At 34.1% G+C, this 18,117-nt stretch overlaps 1 protein-coding gene across 1 annotated transcript in view; it reads right to left on the bottom strand.

Moving 5' to 3' along the window:
- Positions 1–11,947, bottom strand: part of l(2)gd1 (lethal (2) giant discs 1) — a 43,753-nt gene extending 31,806 nt beyond the window's left edge. The window contains exons 1-8 of the mRNA XM_071593316.1: positions 11,801–11,947; positions 11,529–11,667; positions 11,333–11,442; positions 10,412–10,599; positions 8,514–8,665; positions 6,081–6,301; positions 4,333–4,543; positions 2,640–2,855 (exon numbers count right to left, since the gene is read on the bottom strand). Of these exons, the coding sequence (XP_071449417.1) occupies positions 2,640–2,855; positions 4,333–4,543; positions 6,081–6,301; positions 8,514–8,665; positions 10,412–10,599; positions 11,333–11,442; positions 11,529–11,667; positions 11,801–11,857 (1,294 nt within the window). The 5' untranslated portion in view covers positions 11,858–11,947. The remainder of the gene's footprint in view (positions 1–2,639; positions 2,856–4,332; positions 4,544–6,080; positions 6,302–8,513; positions 8,666–10,411; positions 10,600–11,332; positions 11,443–11,528; positions 11,668–11,800) is intronic.
- Positions 11,948–18,117: the final 6,170 nt, after the last annotated feature.

The raw sequence follows: 18,117 nt of genomic DNA, 5'->3' as shown, positions 1-18,117 counted from the left end.
CAACAACCTTCCCATTAGTTTACAAAATAGGAAATCACTCTCTATTTTAAAAAAGAAATTGTATATGTACTGAAATGAAAAATGTTTTTACAGTGTGAATGACTAAATCAATTCTGGGTAATATTGAATTTTATATTTTGCACATGATTATGCATGTAGGTGTAATTTTATTTTTTCTGGCTAGTAATTATTAAATTACTTTACTTCTTGACGTACTATATACACGTACATAATTGGTGATATTCTGTACCATACTACAGTGTCAATTTGGGAAATAAATTATCATTATTATATATTTATCTTGAAATCATGTTTTTATATTAAATAATTAAGGATTATGATAACTATGACAATTATAAAGCCATTTTCAGTAGTCAAGTTTCAAATGCAAAATGCAGCATAGATGTTATTATTATTTCAGTTCTCCAACAAATAAGGAAGGCAGAGGAGCATTACTCCTACAAAGTTATAGGTCAGCCATAAAAAGATTCATGTATAATCTCTGAGCTCTCATGAAAATTATTCATTATACCTTTTGATTTAAATTTGCCGCAAGGGGTATCATGACCGACTTTTACCATAAATGTTGTTCAGGGATCTATAAGCATGGTCTTTTACAGCCAGTGTACTCAATTTAAACTTAGCGATGTTTTCTTAACGCATTGTAATGATAGGCTTGCTTTGTCATTAAAATCTGTGCTCTTTACAAACTAATTTAGTCTTTTTTATTTTGATTATCCTTCAGGATGTTTTTTATAAGTAATAACACCTAACAGATCAACCAATAATACAATTTTAAAATACATTTTTGCAAACATATTTTATAAATACTAAATACATTTGTATCTTCGGTGAAAATTATTATTGGAAACTAAACATTTTTTGCCAAGCACATCAAACAGTCTTCGGAATTCTATCATTCTAATGTGTCCTAAATAAAAAAAGTTGTTCACTTTCATGTTTAAGTTAGACCAGATCCATGCTTTATGAAAGTACCGTGAGTCCAATGCTTATGTTATTGATTCATTCCATAGGGAATATTCCATTGTGACAATATCACAAAATATGTACACCCAAAAACACATTTGATTTTAATAATTCACTCGGGACAACATGAGTCATACATATGCAGATTGAATTTCATACAGCAATTTTGGTTAAAAACTCCAAGGGAAAATAACCAAGGTGGCAATAATTTAAATTCATTCAATAAAAAAATGTACCATTAATAAACCCTTGTAATCACATAAGAGCTCACATATTTAGCTGCTTATAAACCACCATTTTAATACAAATACCTTTTCATTTTCACCTTTCTTTGGTCCTAAGTCACAATAACTGACCAGTAACATTTCCAAGATTCAAACCACAGTATATACACAAAATCCAACCTGGGCCCAGAAAATTAGAGTAAGGCTATCCTCAGGGTTAGCGGATAGTTATTGGGACTAACCAATTCACTGCGCACAGCGTGTGCATGCATTAACATCATCGCAACAGTGTATACAGCCCAGGGCTAAAATGCATATTCTATTTCATACCCAAATTATTAAAAAAATGTCACATACCTACATTAATTTATTTCCTTGGCACTCGGAAGAATTACTGACATTTCATATACAATAAACCCTCACTAATATGGATCATATAGGGCTGGAGTTAGGCAAGAATGGGTGAAATCCAGGCTATCTGGGGTTTTAAAAATTGCACACCCATTGAATATGTTTTCCCTCTAATTTTTAGCACCCATGATCATCAACTACTTCTAATGACTCTTTATGATTCATAAGTATTACAGATTCCCATTTAACATTTAAATACAGTTATTTAAATAAAATATGAGGTTTGCTCAATAAAAAGAAATTATAAGTTTTTTATTCTCATAACTTATAATGGGTTTGCAGTCTACACTTTTTGGCAGGTTTTTGATGAACACTAGCTAAACAATTTTTTTTGGCCTTACCTAATAAGACACAACCTGACACCCCACACTAAACCCGTCTTCAAATCTACATACTTCCTTCCTCCCTTCATTCTGTTCAATATAACTATACCATTCCTACCCATTCTTCATCTGCCTAATATTATCCCCTCTATCCCAGTCTGCAACATTCTAACTTCAGTTAAAATGCATCAGCTATTCCTGCCTCCTTTGTATTTCTTTGAACAAACCTTTCTCCTCCCCCTTGCCTACTACTTTGTTTTTCTTTACACCGATTTTACCTTTTATATCCTCCACCAAACCAATATATTTAAAGCCTCCAGTTTATGCCTATCATCTGGCTTTAATAACTATGTTTCCGCAACATACAAAGCCACTCCCCTGATCAAAGTTTCCACAGATCTTTTTCTAAAATTTTATCCTTACTTAATGTCCATGAACAGCATGTGAGAATCACACATTTAGGTACAGAGGCCAGTCCCTTTTCCTGCACCACCTATGATTTCCCAGGTAGATCATGTATCCAAAAACCATTACCAGGATAAAGCTGACAGTGCCCAGGGACACCAGGAATCGCAACCGGGCCCTCCAGTCAGTAGTCCAATGCTCTACTCACTGGACGGACTACCACATCCCCTTATAAATTTTATATTTTTCCAGACTTGTAGAGATCTTGTTAAATTAAAAATTTTCTTACCAGGAGGAGTAGGCAGCTCATCATATGGGATAGGTTTGCCTTTTTTATGATCATTAATGGCTGACTGATACTGCTTTACAATGCGCCCAAGTCTCCGAGCTTTGGAGTTATTTCCTTCTTCTTTTGCAGATTGCTCAGCCTCCTTAAAACGTTGCAGACGTTGCTCTAAAGCTTCTAATACTGAAGTAGGGGCAGGAGGAGGTGGGGGTGGTGGTGCTAAAAAAGAAAAGTTTTTCATGACATCGCCCATTACTAAAAAAAATACATTTTAGGACAAAACAGAGTACACGATGAATAAAACTGTCATAAAGCAGCTAAATGGGTAATTCTCTTCACACTCATCATAAGTCATGAAGATAGCTTCCAGTGGGTCCCATTAGGATATCAAGGGAGCTCAACTTTTGATTAACTGGACTCAGAGCACAACAAACAAATAAAAATTAAAATATTTTTGCATATAATTTACTATTTTCATGTGTCATACTTGTCTGTTGTATTGAGTTCATCCCAGCATCATTCAAATTTATGCTAGGTCAAATTTGGTAAACAAAAGTCACTGCAGTAGCATTTTGATTTGGAAATGATTTCATACAGATAACCTTCATTTTCTTAACTTTTAAAAATTGCATTCAACTTCAAGCATCAACCTGTGCTTAAAGTTCCTAATTGACCGTTTTAAACCACTGCTTCCCTACACCGGCATGGTACCAATGGAAATGATCTATTGATGATAAATTCATATAAGTTAACAATAGAACATTTTCACCATAGCAAAACTTTTAAAGAAACAGAAATAAAAATTCTCTTTTGTATAATGAATAGGCATTAGAGATTGATTTCAAGGTCCAATGTATGAACCAAAATAAAAGTGATATTGGCTCACTGACCATAGGGTATCCAGAATGTATAGTATCGACAAAACAATGCTTTAATTAGGAATCCTCAAACTATGCGGAGAAACCCCCAAATGTGGTCCTTTAATGATTTTGATAGGCATATGCACCTAAATATACCCTAAGATCACAGAGAATGCCTTATTCTGCACAATAAAGAGTAAGTCTCATTATTCAGGCCATACTTCATTCTGTTTGCATAGAATTGGCTTGAGCATTCACTTAAAGTAATATTTAATGAAAATTATAGATAGCAATGAAGATAAATATCTCAGTTATTCATCTCCTCAGGAATAATGCAAAATAAATAAGGACATTCTGCAAAGATTCTGTTCTGAAATAAATATGCAAACCCAATGGACCAGCAGGAAAATAAGATCACTAAAAAGGTGACTTTAAAGATAAAGTTATCAACTTTAGGCTATTAATCTGAAAAAAGGAAAAACTAAATGAGAAAAATAACTTACTATGATACTTGAACTTGATCTCAGGCCTCAAGAGCCCAGAACTCACTACTAGCTATATCACCAGCATACTTTTAAGTCAGTCACTAACATGACAGTGAGTACAATAGTGATGGATAAAATGCTGTCATGGCCGATACATGAATCAGAGCATGAAGAAGCATGATTCGGATGCTAAATTCTGAACACAATCCAAAGAGGATATTTGGTGTCAACTTGTTTATATGACAGAGACTTACGGAGAACAGATAACTTACAACCTCTTTTCTGCAGATACACCAGGTATTAATGAATAATTAAAAATCAAAAAGAAAAGACATGTCATTACAGACAAACCTTTCTGAGGAATCTGATTTCCAGCTTCCTCATCTGCATTTCCCTGAGGTTCTGATCTGGTGACCAGACTAGTCTTCGTCCTGGGTGGAGGTTGAGGAGCTGCCCTGGACGGGATCAAAGGCACAGTTGACGCATTCTGTGGCATAGGAGGCATCTCTGACAAATCTACTGGCTGACCACTTTTCACAGCAGCTATTACAGAGTCAAATTGCTGTTGAAGGAATAATGATAAAATGGCACAATATTCATAGTTTATAGGCAGGAACAATGATAACAAGAGGAAGAAAACATACATATGTGGAGCATCAATGTCAAGATAATTTGAATTAAGTTAATGGAAGGCCCCTACCTTCCTCATCACATTAATTCTACGAATCATCTGAGTAATTCCATGTCAAATAATTGTGAGCACTGAAAACAGTTAAAAAAACACGAGATAATGTTATAAACCCTTTCAAAATGTAATCTCCATTTGCAACACCTCGGTAAGTCAAGAATAACCAAGAAATCATTAGCTAGGAGGAACATCATAAACATTAAGACATTTAAATATACCAAGAAAAATGCATAAACTAATATTCATTCGTTCTCCAAAACAAAAATTTTAAAAAGGCATCATCAAGTCCACAAAAGTTCTCTGTTAAATCATATAGTTTTGACATATTAAAAAAAATCATTTCCATCCCCTTCCAACTGCAATGAAATTATTCAATGTTTTAAAGGAAGAAAATTGCTTTAGAAGCAATATGACACTTTCATGACTACTTATAAGGTACGAGGGTCATCCGGAAAGTAGTACCCGTTCGTGCCGCATGAAGTGCTGACGACGCGAGTAGCCGCTGGACGAGGTCAGATAGCTTCAGTGGCTTGTCTGCCTTCTCTGAACCAAGTTGCGTGACGCTAGCATTGCCTGTGTTGTTTCTGTGATTGTTTACAATGTTTAAAAAAATTGAGAACGCCGCCAGTTGTGAAGTGAGGGCAGTGATTAAATTCCTCAATGCAAGAAACGTTCGCCCATGTGATATTCATCGCCAATTAAAGGAGGTGTATGGAGACAATGTAATGGACGAGTCGTCTGTTCGGCGGTGGTGTCGCAACTTCAACATGGGGAGGGGGAACACACACGACGATGAGCGTTCGGGGAGACCGTCTGTCATTACAGACCAACTGGTGAGCTCAGTTGACGAATTCGTGAGGAACGATCGGCGCGTCACAATTGATGACATCTGTGAGCATTTTCCCAATGTTTCTCGAACAATTGTTCATGAAATTGTTAAACACCATCTGCATTATGCAAAAATTTGTGCAAGATGGGTCCCTCGCGTATCTCAATGAGCTGGCGGCGAAGGACTATGCAGCAGGAATACAGAAACTTGTCACACGTTATGACAAATGCCTTAATTTGCTTGGAGATTATGTTGAGAAGTAGTTTAAAGTATCCTCTTTCAAATAAAATTTTTTATGTTTGTTAATATTTACTTTTGTGTCTTTATTTCACGAACGGGTACTACTTTCCGGATGACCCTCGTACATCAGAATCTGTACTGTAATATCATAAGTAATGGTGCATCAGTTACCTACCCGCAGACATAACCGGCACCTTAGTGTGACTTTTAACAATATGATGTTTGTTAAAATTATAGAAATAATAGCAAAATACGTGACATTACTTTCACTTTTCAATCTGGCACACATTTTGTGGTTTCTTGAGGTCATTTATTGATGCAGCACTAAATAAGAATTCTTACCTTGACAATTCTCACAAACTTTAATGCAGCATCACTATCTCCATTTTTCTTAGCTAAGAGTGCTTCGTGTCGGTATGCATTTCGCCTTTCATTAAGAGTAGTTAAAATTACATCATTTGGATCCTGATCAGCTGGAGCAGCACTACCTTCATTATTGGGTGTGGGCAGAGATGGAGGACTTGCAGGGGGTTGAGGATATGGAACCTCGGGTGGTAAAGGCCCTAAACATTGGAAATAAATTCATAAATTTACATATTCCTAGGGGCAAAAGGTACTTCTGTCACACCTACTTCTAATACTATTACCTCTACCCTAGACTTCTTCCATAATTTGCCAATTCTCTTTAGAGTGTCTCTGTAAAGTTCTTTCAGAGAAAAATATTTGATAAATGCATGTAAAAATAGAGATAACATACACTAACACAACAGATGACATCTACAAGTTCAATTTCAGGATAAATTAGCACCAGCTTGAGTAAAACGAGCTTTCTTTCATTTATCAAGTTGCCCACACTGAGAAGTTTTTTTTACCATTTATAATGCAACATACAACCAAAATTAAATTTCATAGCCATTATTATTAGGGAGTAAATAAAAAAACAATAAATCAAGAAGAGAGATCCATAGTGGCTTAGGAGAAATCCATCCAAGAAATGGCATGAAGTGGACAAATTGAGAAAATGGGAGATTTGTTATTTCATTATTTGACTGAAGAAATGAATAATACTGCTCGAGGACAGTCAGCTGGACAAGGACTGCAGAATGCTACTATCTGCTGAAGATTGCAGCATTCGGCAGAACAATGGATTTATTTAAGTACTTTACAGGCATTAGCCAAAAGGAAGCAGGTGAGCTTTCTATATGAGAGAAATTTGAATTACTCCGTAACATTGATCAACTCTGACACCACCTATATCCTGTATTGACCATAGGTAATCACAGCTTAATAGTATATGATGAAAACTTGAAATGAGCAAAATAATGCATTTAAAACAGCAGATTCTATAATCATTGATACTTGTATATCACTCTGCAATGGGTTCAAAGAGTGAATTGAACTTATTTCCAAAATGCCTCAAAATTAGATAAAATAATCAAGCAGCAATTGAACAATCCAATCACAGGTTTTGAAATACAACTCACAGCTGCCATCATCCACTGCAAATTAACACTTTTACAGTTAAATGGCCAACCTGCATATAATTTTGGGCCATGATTTCTTCAGATTATATGGGCTCATAATTGTATAATGGCGTTAAGGAAATTACTTTGAAATGAAAAAAGCCTAGATAAGCCTAGCAAATACCAATCAACAGCCCCAAGAAAGGGAAATCAACATGAATGCAATAAGCCTGGGCTTACATGTGAAATAGGAGAGATAACCACTAATTAATTTTTTTCACCAATTCTTGAGTCATTACAGAGAATATTAGCCATGAACACAGTGCCATAAAGCACTCACTGCCAGGGTAATACAATAAAACGGTCAGTATCCATATCCTCTAATTAAATGAAAATAAATTTGTTCAAATAAAAAGTGAATTAAATCATATTAATAAATCATTAAGGTATATTTTAACCATCTTCATTTTAATGAGTATTAATCCTGCTTTCAAAAAAGAAAGATGAAGCCTGCAAAGTATTTGTGCTGCAATCTGGGATCAAGAGTCAATTGAAATTCCACAAATTGCCACTCCTTCGAAGGAAAAAAGTAAGAGAGGAAACAATAGATCATTTAACATTTATCATGAACATTCCTGAACAAGTGAGATCGAATGTATTCCAAATGCATGATTTCAAAAATGCCAGAATCATGATGAATACAACTACCAAAACAATTCCACTAAGTGGCTAATAAGCCAACAAAAAAAATGTGAATTGACTATATCACTTATAAAGAGATCCACTTGTACAATGCACAGTACCACTTTGCATAGTATCCAATTACCGCATTTTCTTGTCGATAACGCGTGCGTTATCTATACAAAAATGTTCAGATTATCAAAAAAATGATGATGCACATTATGTAATGAAAATTGAAAAAATCAACACATAGACGTATTTTTACACACACTATACATAATTTTTACGCGCATGTATACATGCATATACAGATGTACTGCATCTATACACGTTCAAGATAACTATGAAGCCCTGGGCACGCAGTACCTATACAAATTCATGATAACTACAAAGTTCTGTGTGCGCGTTATCGATGGGAAAATACGGTAGTACATTTCCAGTGATTTAGAAAGAGTTGGGCAAGATGTTTTTTTCAGGTTTTAAATAATGAAATTCTGATTTATCATACTCTTAAGCACTCAGGATAATGAGAGAAATCTTTTTCATTGAGGCCTTTTAAGATTTCCCAACCAATCAAAAATTTTATATCCATTAAATTACCCTCTCACAATTCTTCTCCAGTTTCACTTACGTGAGGGCTGCCCATCACACCCACTTTCTTTATTAGAATCTTTAGGCCTTTCTCCAGTTGCAACTGGTGGTGGTATATCAGCCTCATTCACAACTTTACCAGCTATTGCATGACTCAGCTGCTCCTTCAAAGTCTTGATTCCCCGAGAAAATCTGAATATGAAAGTAATATCTGAATGAAATACAATTATGAACTATCCTTCAAATTATCAATAATATAAAACATAAGGCATGTATCTTATTAGTAATTAAGCCACCATTTCCTATTGCAGCTTGACAACCACTCACTTAGTTAACCTTTAACTTGGCTATGTACAATCTTGGTCTATTAATTGCATAAGACTTTTTTCAAGTTTACATGCCATACAAGAGTGTTTGTAATGATAGAAATATTTATAAATATAGCAATTATTCCTTGCATTTGAATTCTTCTATTACAATATTAGGTCATAAGTGAATAAGAAAGACACATTTATGCTATTTTTTAATTTTTTCAATAGAAAAATGAAGTAAATTTTATACTGTTTTATTTTAAAAGCTCCACATTAACAATTACAGGTTGCATAAGAAGCAGTGGTGGTTCGTATATGGCCCAAGGGTTGTGTATCACTTCTATTGAGGCTCACTGCATAATGTACGGCTAGCAACTTTGTTACTAAGACAGGAATTTAAATCAATACTGAGAAAAATATTGAATTCCTTTGGCTTGCTCAAAAATAAAGTTTTATTAATGGATTAAAATGGATTTTTTGAAAAAGTTAGACATACTCAGAGCTCAACAAATTCACCTATTTACAAAAAGTATGAAATTATAAAAACAACAAAGAATAGCAAGAAGCTGCAAACTAGACAAATGAGAATGTTTCCCAAAATTATTTTCAAAATATAATAATATTCCTCTTTTTCTTAATAGCTAAAGTACTTATGTCTCTCTAATTTCTATGAAGTAAATGCAATTAGATTCTTTTTATTTTGGGAAAGTGATAATTACTGGATTTCCATTCTTATTTCTGTTAACAGTCGTAAATTGTTTATTCCCTGAATATGCTCATAACAAATCAGCGACAGTTGTCACCAACATGAAATTTTCTCCACATGGAGAGACCCTTCTCTCATGATTGCTCACGGACTTGCAGCCCTCAACCAGACAGAATCACTGCTTGCTCATTCAATGTCATGTATTTAAAGTTAAATTCCGCATGCCACCCACACATAGGAGTTGTGAGAGACTGCTTAGCTGTGGGAGTTTAATCTAGCAAGGTATGAGGAGAAAAATATGAAGTACAGGTTCTGCACAAATTTAATATTTTTCTTCATACCAAATAACCCCTGAATTAGTTTTGTGAACTTGGTCCTTAACATTAAAATTGAATAACTACTACAAATGGAAAGCAGCATAGCCTTTTGTGGAATCATTAATGAATAACAACGAGCTCATTATCAGAGAATGGCAGTCTTCATAATTCATAACATAAAATTCTTTTCGTTGAAAATAAATGAAGGTAGTTAATACCTCATTCCAACTTTAGAAATAGCAGAACTTCACCATAAACATGACCTTTCAACTCAGTTAATATTTCTACTGTCTCACCTTAATCAGAAATAAGCACATACATCTTAAAGTAAACTGAAATAAGTATGAAATCTCTTATATAAACTTTAATCAGTTATTTTCTGGTTGACTTTCTGATGAACACAGACCATTTTGAACAATCCTATTTACCTATCCTCATGCAATTTTTGGCATATGGAAGGTCTAAAATAATACTCCTATCTTTAAAAATTATTCCTAAGAGTGCTTGTTTAGTTTCAAAACACAACTCAAGAAAAATAAAATTCAAAAGAGAGTTAATTTTTAAAATTCTCAATCAAAGAAAGAGATACATTATTTAAAAATACCTTCTTGCACGAGATGTTTCACCAGCCACTTTTGCATTAGCTTCTGCTTTCTCATACATTTCCAATCGCTCTTTCAATAAACACACAAGTTGTGAACCACCTGGTTCCATGGGCGAACTTGGATTTTTGACAGCTTCATTACTTTCCTCTGGTTCGGGCGGGACCTCCACTAAGTCACCCAATTCTGCCTAAACACAGAATTTAATAATTGGCTAATGTTTTCATTAAGCTGGTTTCTTAACATAAGTAGCTCACAAATGACACTCATCTCCACTGCATACTTCAATTTTAACCCATGCATATGTTAATATTTATCAAGGATTTAAATATATAACATTGTTAAAGTCGGCATTAAAACATTATTAAAATGTAGCCTGTGAGTGACAAAATAATAATACATAAAACAAAAAGTTTGGCACCAATGTGTGGCTATATGAAATATGATTCAAATATCTGTACTGGGAGCGTAAATAAGTTATATCACAGAGAAGAATCCTCATATGTTTGATAAAAATTGAGATGTTACCAAGAGAATTATAAAACTAGTGTATGCAAGTACCCTTCGAAGGCAAATATAGGAAGGTGTTTTTCCCTTCTGAAAACTATTCATTTAGATATCAATCGATTAAAAACGAAAAATTGGCTTGGAATCGCCCGGCGAGAACTTTTTCTTGGCCATAATGGGGCGTTTTTCGATTGAAGTTTTTACTTTTGCACAATTATTTCTACTTAATGACTGCCTTTGCTGCCATTTGTTTCAAAATTGACAACGGACCACTGGGAATTCTTTGACTATAAAACCTTTTCTACTATCCCTTCTACTCTTTTCTTACTATAAAACCCTTTATAGTGATACAGAAAGCGTGGCACTGTATGAATGAATAAAGTGTTAACAGCAAAATATTTAAAAACTTATTTTACCATTAATTCTGGATCATCTTCATCAACGGATACATCATCATCCGAAGGTGTATCTTTCAAGCTTGCCGCAACCATAATTCCCAAGTCTTGCGGGTTAACCTTGGCAGGGGCTATATGGTATTAAATTAAACATAATGTATTTGGCATTCAGTCATTAAAACACGTTCATCATGAACTTCTAAAATCGTTATTTTACCACTTTTTTTCGGTTTTGGTGCGCCTCCAGAAGTCAAGGCAAATAATTCGGCTTCAAGGTCTTCATCATCTTCGCTATCACCATCGCCACATTCTGGATCAAAATTGCTTATATCATCTGGCACTCCAAATATTCCCAGCTGAAATTCAAATAAGGTGATTAGTGTGAGACCCGATAAATGTCCACAAACACAGGACTTGTTTTCGATGGTCACTTGATGATACAGATAATATTAAGCGTAGAAAATTAGATAATGTTACATTTGAAATTACCTGCGCCCTGCCACCAGACCTACGCTTATTCTTGTCATCCTTTTTGCGAGCAAACATCTTCCCGTTTCAAAAAACTATACATAAACACCAAACAGCTAAAACATGACAAATGTAAAGACGAAAACACTCTCCTTACAAATTTATGACTTCTTCAGCCTCGACTAAATGAACGACGCGAAGCGTATGACTTGGCCGCGCAACGCAACGATTGTATCACGGTGGTTCGGTCGTTATCAAGTTGGATATATGAGCAGTCGTCTCGGCATAATACAAGTCTTATTCGCTGAATTCCTTGATCCTAAGATCTACCTATTTTTATGATTAAAAAAGGGGTAGCAATACCCAAGCCAAAAGAGTCTAATGAACGCCCTGGTTATATCTTTAATACATGACTAATACAGCACCGAACGCAAAACTATTTGAGGCGGCACTGGTATTTTCCCTGTTCTTTAATAAATTCTACGATGAAAATTATTTTTGGAATAGAATAAACTCTGGTTGCCCACCATTTTTTACGTACAGACGGCACATTTAGTGTAATCGGTGTAATACCGTTTGAACTTCCTCCAAACATACAAGTCAAATAACGCGCGCCAACTTTAACTGTAGTCATTGTATGAGCTATCATGTTTGGACGATGTATTATTAATCATCATTGACATTTGAAAAGTTTACATTGAAATATTAAATATGAAGTGTCTCATCTCACTGATCGTAGACACAAAATTTCATTTTTTTCGTTTGGTGAGAAAGAATGTTGGTATAATTGTTCAACTATAACTTTCTCATTATTCTTTCAGAACCGAGCGAAAAATACCTTTCTTCAAAAATTTGAATGTTGAATGTAAAAACAATTCAAAAATATAATTTGGGCATATAAATTTGAAAAGTATTCATAGAATAATGGGGTATCAACATGCATGGAATAATGGGGTGTCATTTATTACATTGACCGTGTTTCCACTCGACCTTTCCACAATTAAACGGACGATGTAAAATTTCGCACCAAATCAACAATGAAAATTGATTGGTTAGTAACGAAAAGCCGTCTCGTTCATATTTACCAAAGAAAATTTTTGTGAATTATTATTTATATGAAAAAACGGATAATTTTTAGTTTGAGTTTCACCTTTGATGAGCATACTAAAAACTACAGATACCATGTTCTGTATAAGTGATTCTATGGATCTCAAATGGCTTGCGATATTTGGACCGAGCCTTTACGTCCATTATTATTCCCATTGTGTAATTGGAATGTGTCAGGACCTAAGAATAAATTATGTGGCTTCTTTTGAATCGACTTTGTTTGTGTTTACCATATGTTCACTTTTGGCTGAGTGGAGTTTATGGCCGAAGTCACTAAAACGTCCTCCGAATACCCTGCTGTACACGTACATGGTAATTAATAAATAATCTAAATGTTCAGTAACTTACACAAAATTTGTTTTCAGCATTATTAGACGCAATTAAATAGTGATTGGTTGTTCATTTTGCTATCAAAAGCAATGAGAAATTTGCAAGTGACTACAGTAGTGGCACAAAATCAAAAATATTTGACATAGTAAATCGCCGCCGGTAAAATCTCCGTTGGAAATCAGCTGTATGAATATAAACAAATAAATATAAACTCATATTACTGTAATTCAATTCCCTTTTACGTCCTTGCTTTGCCCTGGTAAAAATATTCCCATATGCAGTGAAACTGTTGAATGCATGGAGAACGAAATTTCATTTGTGCAATTAAATGTGCAGATAAATTTCCTTAAGGCAAATGTTTACAATGAGGAGATGCAAATTTCTCTTGTCTTTAAGTCATATCCTTTTAGAGAAATATACTATTTCTCCATAAATTGTTTCATTACTCCTTGAGAAGAAACTAATTCCCTACAAAAGGATCAGCAGGGAATGAGGGAAATTTTAAATTGGAAATTCAGTAATTAAAATTATATTAGGGGAAAAGTTATTCTAAATTTTGTAGACTTTAAGAATATTCTTTATTAACACTGGTTCCTACCCCCAATCAGTGATAAAATAAAATTCGTAATTGACCCACATACTAATGTATCACTTCATTAAAATACTTTCAGGCACTTACTAGTCTCTTACTGACAAATATTGCCTTCCGACTTGTATGGCTACCATTCCTTGACCTGCAAACCATGATTAACAAGGAATTATCATCATTGGTGAGTTTATGAACTTCTGATAATTTATAAATTCATTTTGGTAAATAGTTTTCTCTTATGATGATTTGACAGGCATCATAATTACTCACACTTTGATGAAACCAGCTTAAACAGCTTGGGGTTATGACTTTTCAAAAGACTAGCATCTCATTTACAACAGTGTGAAATTCTTTGAACATTCAAAACAATAGTGAAAATTTCTTTGTCAGATAAGCTATATTACTCACTACTTGTATACCTATAATTGGGATAGTTCCGTAATAATAATTAATGTCTTTATTTGGTAAAGACAATATATTGTAAGAAAAGAATAGAATATACATGCAAGGGATATGAAACACTTCTGCATCATTACTAAACATTAGGTACATAGTTATATATGTAGAAATGGAGAAGAATGCATTTTATAATTAAATGTTCACAGTATTAAATTTAAGAAACCAATTCAGAGAGTAGAGAGGGTAACTGATTATACAAATTAAATGTCCTAAATAGCCATTTTTTACTTCTCTGTGCCTATGCACTTAATCATACATCTTTATAATAGTATATAATCTCTAGATAGTCTTTGTGAATTACCCCAAGCAATATTTCTGTGCAAGGTACCCATTTACTTTTCATCATACTTTCCAAAACAGGCATAGCTCCAATGGACTTTTCAATTTTCACACTCCCACTCATACTTCCTATCTTTCTCCATGACAACATTTCAAAAATATGAATGTAGATATTTCTCCTTTATAAGAGGTTATGTCTTTGCTTCATATCAGAACACACCAAGCAAAAATTTTGTGAAACCATTTTCTTAGATGGCAGCTGACAATTTAACTAGATACATTTTATTTCACTAATGAAATGAACTGCTTAGTTATGATTCAACAGTTTATCTTTCTAAAGCATCCAATAAGGTGAAAATGGCTGCATGAGCACCACACTTGCTCCACTGTTCACCTTCATCATTTTAAATATGCATACTAATGATCTTAAAACAATTCAGCCAAGATCTCAACTATTTAATAACATGTGGCAAAGTGTAATTTTGACTATACTTTATTGCAGTTAGCCACCATTTGTATGTGCCTAGGTTTTGACAAAGAAAGCCGATTTTTCCAATTGTCTGAATGGCTGGCAACACCCTCAGGTCTACCCTTTGGAGCTCAAATATGGAGCATTCTTCTTTTCCTGTGGATGCTTCATGCCACGAATAAATTTGAAGCAACTTGGAATTATATTGAAAGGTACGCTATGAAATGAAATGTTGGAGGCATGGCTCTAGCAGGGTAAGATGTAACTTTTAATAGATATGGCCAATGCAAATATGCGCACATTTTTGTATGAAAATTCTAATAACACTTTCACTCTCAAAATATATCATCAAGAAGACAAAATATAGGCAGTTGAACCTGTTAAACCTCTTCAGTAATCTTTTCAAATAATTATGTAGTTAGGCAACATAAACTACCAATTTCTTAGAAACTGTGGGAGATGCTGCAACAGTAACTTTTAACGAAGTCATCCAATATGCATTTCAATGCAACAATTTCAGAGTGTAAAAATCATTTGCCTTAACCAGGATCTAGGTTTGAATCCTTGTCAAGGCAAATGATTTTTACACCCTGAAATTGGTGCATTGAAAGAAACTACCAAGTGATGTACACTTACCATAGGGATTCTTGAATATGGTTCAGGAACAGAGTCTGTGGAACTTGGTTCTGGCACTTTCAAAAACCTTTTTGTATTAAATTGTTTTAAAATTTTTCATTTCAATCATTATAGTTAATCAACATGGTTCAAGTTTTTGAAACCTTTAGTACACAACCTATAGGTACACCGTAAGGGGAAGGAATTGGGTCCATCATTTGGATTTTGTTGGAATCTTCTATAGTCAAAATACAATTGCTATTTTCACAAGGCTTTGACATCTCAATGATTATTTAAAGGCCATTTAATATAATTCATGACATTTCCATATTTAATGAAAAAAATAAGGCACAGGAATTATTTTTATGCTACTTGGGTAATCAATATTTCATGCACTTACTAACATACTGAATTCACAAATGGAAAATATTTAAATAAATAAAATTTTCCATTTACTCACACTAATGCTATGGTATAAGAGGCACACCTAACAATTAGATTGAATCATATCTAAGTGAACGGCGTCAGTATGTTGAGCTCTCAAGAAATGGCTCCAAATTTATTTCTCCTGGTCAAGAAGTAACACTGGGTGATCCCCAGGACTCTATACTTGGTCCTATTTTATTTTTATTTCATATCAATTTTATCTACCAGATAAGTTTAGGTTCATTTAGGGGAATAGACCCAATACTGTATGCTGACAATACAAATATCATTGTGTCAGCCTCCTCAGTAGACAGTTTGATAGAAAGAGCAGCTAAAGTAGCTCTGATTTTCAATGAATGATGTCTTCTTAACTTCCTAACACCTAATTTTTAAAAAGTCCAGCCTGATTTATTTCACTAATAAAAACAAAGTTTCCACGGCAATCTCAGTAGATTTAGGAGATGTAAGCCCTCCCAAAAATTCCAGTACCCAATTCCTGGGAGTTATCCTGCATAGAAACATGTCTTGGGAGGAACACATTTTCAAATTACGTAGAAAGTTAAGCTCCCTATGCTTCCTCATTAGATATTTTGTAAATTTCGAGGTCCTTCTATTCCATTAACAACGGTGAATTTTATTCTTGTGCTACTTTTAGTATCTTCTACTGGGGTTCCTCTCCCCATGTGGGCAAAATCTTCAAAATCCAAGAGGATTATTTGTATTATGAGCAATGCTCCTCGCAATGCACCGTGTAAACCTCTCTCAAAAAGACTTGGTTTATTACCAGTACCTTGCATATATATATTTAATGTCATCTTGCATGCGCAGGGTAATATTTCTCAGTACAAGTCGAATCACAATTACCATTGTCATTATACAAGGACCTGCATCAGCCATTTGTCAGAACACATAATACTGCTCATGGACCCAAAGCAATGCGCTTAAGGTTATTCAATAAACTTCCCCATGAAATCAAATATGAAACAAACACACCGGTTTTCAAGAAAGGGCTGTTCAACCTATTTAAAAATATTAAGTTCTATTCTGTTTGTATATGGCTCAGCCAATTAATATGTAATTATACTAGTGTATTGGTATGTATATATATATTGCATCTCTTCTAAAATTGTGAAATTTATATCTGATGTGACCTATACTTGTGTATGTATGAACATGCGACAATATCAGGACAAATAAATGTATTTTTATTACATAACTCTCGCAGAGAGAATATAATAACCTCGATTACTTATTTTCAATACCATTGAAGTGTTCTTACCATTGTAGAAAAACTACCAAATTTGATGTTACATATATTTGTAATAATGATCCTGAGGTTTTTAAATTTGTAGAAATATTTCAGTTGCATTTCAACATTTGACTAACTGAAGTTACTTTCACTTTCCTTCATTATAGAATGTATGCACCATTTGTAGCAGCCATGAGCACTGAATTCAATCAGAAACCAAGGGGAAAATCTAGGAGAGGATATAGGCGTAGACCAAATTATTCTGAGTATCTGGATGATGATTTTCAGTCACCAACAATCATCGATGCTGCTGAGGAACAATCTAGCTCACCTGTGCAGACAAACCCAAATATTCCATGGGATGAAGACACAGAATAGTGTTAAAATTCACAATTGATTTTCAATAGGAATTTTGAAGGATGATGATTAATTTTGGCCTATGTAAATAAAATACGAATTGATAATTATTACTGCAACTGAGGAGTTAAACAAAAATGGAAAGAATATGCAGAAGTTAATGATATCAAGATTGCATTAAATTGTAAGGATCTCAAGCATTAGTTCTTTGCAAATACACATCATAGGCTTTACAGCTTATTTTCTATATAAAAACTATTGAACAAAACATGTGAAATATTCATCATATGAATTCATCTTCTTCTGACAAATGATTCAGTTCTCGAGGGAAGGAAAGATGCAAGGATTGATTCGAATGAAAAATATAGACAATAGAACGTAGAATGTATCAAGAAGAGGTAACCTTTCAGCACACTCCAACATTGAAAAGTGTGGCAGGTGGCATCAAATATCAGTGC

This window comes from Hetaerina americana, unplaced genomic scaffold (assembly GCF_022747635.1).
Source record: "Hetaerina americana unplaced genomic scaffold, ioHetAmer1.1.p SCAF_1, whole genome shotgun sequence".
Lineage (NCBI taxonomy): Eukaryota > Metazoa > Arthropoda > Insecta > Odonata > Calopterygidae > Hetaerina > Hetaerina americana.
The sequence above is the reverse complement of the archived record's forward strand: the minus strand, read 5'-3'. Positions and strand labels throughout refer to the sequence as shown.